At 36.3% G+C, this 6,248-nt stretch overlaps 1 protein-coding gene across 2 annotated transcripts in view; it reads left to right on the plus strand.

The window, feature by feature from the left end:
- Nucleotides 1-3,923, plus strand: part of gpc6a (glypican 6a) — a 223,758-nt gene extending 219,835 nt beyond the window's left edge. Inside the window, exon 10 of one of the 2 annotated variants that reach the window (XM_081362083.1) lies at nucleotides 3,103-3,767. In XM_081362083.1, coding sequence (XP_081218209.1) covers nucleotides 3,103-3,299 — 197 coding nt within the window. In that variant the 3' untranslated portion in view covers nucleotides 3,300-3,767. Of the gene's footprint in view, nucleotides 1-3,102 lie in introns of both variants that reach the window. The other variant, XM_081362084.1, reaches the window with a different exon arrangement.
- Nucleotides 3,924-6,248: the final 2,325 nt, after the last annotated feature.

Here is a 6,248-nt window from a genome sequence, read left to right on the forward strand (position 1 = left end):
ACGCAGGGTTGCCAGATTTTCACATACAAATCCCGTCCAATTGCTTCTTAAAAATAGCCAATCGCGTTTCGGGGTGGGAGAGACCGCGGACTTGGCAACACTGGCATCACGTGAACGGTAGCTAGAGGTGAGTGAGGTAAGCCCTCTCAGCAATTAAGTTATCATGTCAGCTGTGTGGAGTTATTTCAAATAAGACGCGATACGTTCATAATTAATAAACTACAGAACAGCGCGAGCAGGAAGCGGCGCGCCTCACGCGGGCACGGCTTATGCTCCGAGAACGGATTAATGCACTAGTGATATAAAACGCATCTTTCCCATGAACAACACAAAGTACACTCGCACGTAACACACATACACAGGTCTGTTAACTTAAGCAATACTTTTAATAAGATAGTCTAATATTTTTCTGACTAACAAATTACTGACACAGTAAGGGTAGATTTAAATAAATAAAAACGAAATTTAAATAAAGAAAAAAACGAAATTTAAATAAAGAAAAACGAAAATTAAATAAAGAAACGAATTTTAAATAAAGAAAAACGAAATTTAATTAAAGAAAAAACGAAATTTAAATAAAGAAAAACGAAATTTAAATAAAGAAAAACGAAATTTAAATAAAGAAAAAAACGAAATTTAAATAAAGAAAAACGAAATTTAAATATAGAAACGAAATTAAAATAAAGAAAAACGAAATTTAATTAAAGAAAAAACAAAATTTAAATAAAGAAAAACGAAATTTAAATAAAGAAAAACTAAATTTAAATAAAGAAGAAACGAAATTTAAATAAAGAAAAAACGAAATTTAATTAAAGAAAAAAAACGAATTTAAATAAAGAAAAACGAAATTAAGTTAAATTAGAAACGAGATTAATTTAGATTGATAATAAAGGGTAAAAAGCTTAATACATTTTGTTTCTATTATTCTATTTTCCACAATGTCAAAGCAACGCAGCTTAACCCAAAATACAAGCTCGCAGGCATGCACTTCTGTCCTTACAAACTCCGCTGTTCTGCGCTCTAGCTAGAGAATACTCCCGTTGCAGGAACACTTTAGTAGGCCAACTGGCCAAGAAGCATCAAATAACGAGGTTGGGTTCCTTCAACTGTCCATATTAAAAATGGCTAGGCTTTATAAGATAGTTGTAAAAAAGAGTTCTCGGAGTATATAAGCCCCGCCCGCGTGAGGCGCGCCGCTTCCCACTCGCGCTGTTCTGTAGTTTATTAAAAGTTTATTCATTCTGAACGTGTCTCGTCTAGTGTGTCTATATTTCGTCAGATTTTATAGTGTTGAACATATTCAAGCGCGAATGAGAACCATTTCGAGGGGGATGCCATGTGCAAAAAAAAAAAAAAAAAAAAAACACGAATATTCGAATGTCAAATTCTCAAATCGAATACCAACCCACCGAACGAATATTCGAATAGTCGGGTACAGCCCTTGTGTTACATCCAGTTTTTGGCACTGGAATTATAATTTTGTTTTATTTGCACAGTTGCACTTTAAATTTCATTAATTGAATGGCGCTGAATAATTAAAAATGCTGCTACAAGTTCTGTTTAAAAATTGTTTTAATAAAATTAAGCAGCAGTATTGCACAACCAAGTCATGTTGTGGGCTACTTATTTCTTCCTTTAGGAAAGTGGAACATTTATTGCACTGTTTGAGCATGATGCTTTTTAGATGGCTAGGTTAAGCACACAGTGCATCCTCCTGACAAATGTGTTATTAGCTTAATTAAGAAAAAAATATATGGTATTGTATCGGTATCGGTATCGACAGATACTCAATTGTGTGGTATCGGTATCGGTATCGGACATGAAAAAGTGGTATCGAGCCACCCCTAGTAATTACTCACCCTCATGTTGTTCCAACCGCGTAAGACCTTCGTTCATCTTCGGAACACAAATTAAGATATTTTTGATGAAATCTGAGCCATGTCTCACTCCTCCATAGGCTGCTATGTGACCGAAACTTGCTGGCCCAGAAAAGTTATTAAAAAGATCGTTAATATAGTCCAAGTAACTCCAGTAGCTCAATCTTAAGTTTATCAAGCGACGATAATACTTTTTGTGCGCAAAAACAAACAAAAATAACGACTTTATTCCACTTTTCATTTCCTTCTCTCTGAGCCTCGTAGTGTTTTTGCGCTGCGCGTCTGTGTTACACGTTATCACGCATCACACACATGACCCGCTTCGGCCAATTGTGAGCCTACGTGGTGACGTGTAACACAGACGCGCTGCGCAAAAACACTACGTGAACCAACTAGAGGCCCAGAGAGAAGAAAATGAATAGTGGAATAAAGTCGTTATTTTTGTTTGTTTTTGCGCATAAAAAGTATTCTCGTCACTTGATATACTTAAGATTGAGCCACTGGAGTCACTTGGACTATATTAACGATCCCTTTAATAACTTTTCTGGGCCAGCAAGTTTCGGTCACATAGCAGCCTATGGAGGAGTGAGACATAGCTCTGATTTCATCAAAAATATCTTAATTTGTGTTCCGAAGATGAACGAAGGTCTTACGCGGTTGGAACAACATGAGGGTGAGTAATTACTGACAGAATTTTCATTTTTGGGTGAACTAACCCTTTAAGTGTAATATATGTATAATACAAATGAAATGTAATAATATGTATAGATGTATAGTAATGAAACTTTTGAATAAAAAATAGAATATAAATTGTAAAATAAAGAGCTAAAATATGAAGGAATATGCAAAATAGAGAAAAAAATCATTAAAAAAATAATGCAATTGATAAGCAAATGTAATAAAATGCAATTGATGATATATAAATAGTAAAAAAATGAAAATGCAGTCATTAAGCCCTTTTATAAACACACATCAACGGTGATATATGTATAATACAAACAAAATGTAATATTCAATGAACTTTTGAAAATAAAAAGGAATATTTCATATCAATTATCCCAAGTGCCAACATTGGGGGAAAAAAGTTGTCCATAAGTAGTTGACTTTCCATACATTTTTATTCTCCAATTTTTAATTGTTCTGAACAACCATTTTAGAAGCAGTTTGCCTTGCATGTTATTCCTGTGCATTTCTCCAGACATTTACTCATGTTTGCTCGCGTCAGGTGATGAGGAGAGCGGCTCGGGCAGCGGAAGCGGCTTCACGACAGAACCTGAAGTGATCCACACGGAGCCCCCGATGTTGGAGGCGGACAAAAGCGACCCGCAACCAACGGCAGGCGCAGCCCATCTGCAGAAGCCTTCGCTGCAGTCTCTGGTGTCTGTCCTGGTCCTCACAGCACTGCTCCTGTGCTGGAGATAATGGCAGGAGGAGGCACTCAGCCACACGGACACCTAAGACACACACAGCGTCGCTCACGCTGGTAGCCTTTCCGGAACTGGACTGGACCTTTTACAAAAAAATATGAAAAAAAAAGCCCATGAAAAATAGGGAGAGCAAGCTAGCTAGCTAAACTCAAGGAGAGCAAGTGAGTGTGTGAAAGGAAGAGCGAGAGCAAATCTTTGCATCCTGCTTTTTTTTCCCAAAGAATGCTTGGTGCAATCAGAAGCAGCTTCTCTTTTGGCCAACTGCTCTCATTTCTAAATGAAGTTTCTTTTCGGATGAAAAGTTGGTTGCCGTGCAAATGGGACCACTTTCCACATAGCTCTTTCGGAAAAGAATGGGGAAATTAAAAAAATATATATTTTTGTTTTCCTTTTATACAGCATAAAATGAGACAGCAAAATGCGCTCTGGTGTTTTTTCGCCCCTCTCGAATTCATTGAATGACAAAAAAAAAAACAAAGAAAAAAAAAACAGGCATTATAAAGAAAAAAGTAACAACAACAACAACAAAAAAATTCTATATAAATCAACTTGTTTATGTACCACTGTGAGAATGCATGGGGAGGTCATGAGTAAATGTTTTTAACTGTGATTTTCACACAATTTTAATGCTTTGACTCTTTTTCTTTTGTTGAAGTGATTTTTTTTTTATGTAATTTGTTAAGGTGGCGATTTGAGATTCTTTTATAAGATATTAGACAGTTTTAGGTGAGCGTTAAAAGGGTCTGGTCGAGTTTCCCCGAGGGCTGCTCCTGCTTAATTCAAAAGAAAGTATCCGTATCTTAATATATAATAAAGGTTTAGTTCTAAAATGTTTTCTTACAGAGAAAGATTTATTTATATTTCTAATATAATTATATATTTTGGCTTTAGCAACTTTTATTCAAAAGCTCATATCTAACAAAATAGCTCTTGCAAAGAATGATGTTTTTTTTTTTTTGCCCTTTTCAGTGCAAACACATTCATTTTCTTTTCAATCTGAATTCAGATGTACCTGACACAGGCTTGCCTGATGAGTCTGAAATTTATTACTGAATGAAACGGTTTCCGTTGCCATGTGTGTCATTTCGATTTGGGAAAGTTTCTAATGGAAAAGTCTTGGGAAACACCGAAAGCCAGTGTTAAACGCGACTGAGTTATGTTCCTTACGCTCATTTATATACTTGTCATTTTAATCAATTATGTATGCACAACCCTCATTTATATATCAACAGCTTTTTTCATTTTTCTGTTTTAATGTAGCTCACCATATCAGCGTTTCACGTTTTATGCATAGACAATTACAAAATGATTTTGTTTGTGAATCAATGGGCCTCATTCATGAAAGTTTAATTATTCCAAAATACGTAAAAACGTCTATTGCAACATGCAAAAATCTTTGAATATTATGCTTTATTTTTTATTTTTTTATAAATATGAACTCATTGAATTTGCATTGAATTGAATGAAATTGCATAAGAGTTTTTTATTTTATTTTATTTTTATGATTGATTCACACTGAAATCTATTTCACGAATGAGGCCCAATGAGTCGCTATGAATGTGACAAGGGCACTTTCTGATTTCACTTGTATTTGTAGCTATGAATGTTTCCAATCCAGTGCAATTCAAATCCAACGTACACATTGAGCAAACTGACAGATTTGCCAGTTTATTGGCTCAGACCTCCCGATATGAACGCCGGCATGTGTTAATGTTTCGTTTAATGACAGCTCATGGTTTATGGAAGGACGCCATGCATTCATCCAGAGCCGTAAAGCTGTGCGTTACAGTACGTTCAAAGCCGCCTGCTAAAACACTCTTTTCATCAATGAAACGCAAAGATGCTAAAAGATCCCTCTAATGTCCTCCTCTCAGAGATGCGTGAAGGTTGAATGGAAGCATCAGTGAGGATGGGTGGAATATAGACACACAAATAGCTTTGAAAATGAAATGTGGAAGAGAGAGAGAGAGAGAGAGTCCAGCGATGCTTTAGTGCGTCTGGTTTTGAAAGCAGGACAGGTAGCAGAAGACAATGTGCTTTTTGCTCATGCCTGGGTACTTTTGTCTTCCCAGAAAGGCTCAAAAAGCACCTCGGTGGGTTTTGGAAATGAGAAATTCAGTGAGCCAAGAGAGAGGGTGCACTGTGGAAAGGTCAAACACGCCGCTGTGTCTTAAAGTCAACATGAAGTCAGATTTTGAACCCCTTTTTAAAACATGTTCCTAGATGAAAAAATCCACTTTAAAAAAAGCAAAGGAAATACAGACCCATACATGTATGACACTTATGTATTCATTGTTGCATTAAAACACATGGCAAACAACCAAATTTCAGATGTAACAAGGAATCTGCAAATATTATAATGCTTTTTAACTTCGGTTACAATTATTTATGAAAAGATTGAATGCATTATAAAGTACATTATGAATACCTTTATAATGCATTACAAATAAGTGGCCCCTATTATGCTATTTTAAAGGTCTCCTTCAGTTGGTTTGCATGCATCCAAGGTCAAAAACACTTTATTTTTCTCATAATATAGATTGCACATCACATAATTTCTCAAAGAGTCTGAAATGATTCATTTGAAGATTCAGTCTCTCTAAACCCCTCCTTTTCCGCGAGCTGCTATGCTCTGATTGGTCGACCGCTTACAGAGCACGTCGAAAAATGAAACGGCCATTAGCATATCTGAACTTCAGATCCGGATCTTCCCCAGCCCTTGAAATACAGCGATCCGAACAATAGCATCGGTTTTCCCGTATCAATTCGAGCACGAGTCCTTCTCCTTTTGCAAAGTGGATGTGCATCGTTGAAACACAACAATGTTGGAAACACGTACCAAACTCTTCCAGTCTCAGCTTCAACTACAGTGTTTGAGGGCAGGGCAAAGTAGACACTGTTCACAGACAGCCAATGAAGGCTGTAGGCTGGCATTATGCAAATT

The sequence above is a fragment of the Scardinius erythrophthalmus genome, assembly GCF_964197995.2.
Source record: "Scardinius erythrophthalmus genome assembly, chromosome: 3".
NCBI lineage: Eukaryota > Metazoa > Chordata > Actinopteri > Cypriniformes > Leuciscidae > Scardinius > Scardinius erythrophthalmus.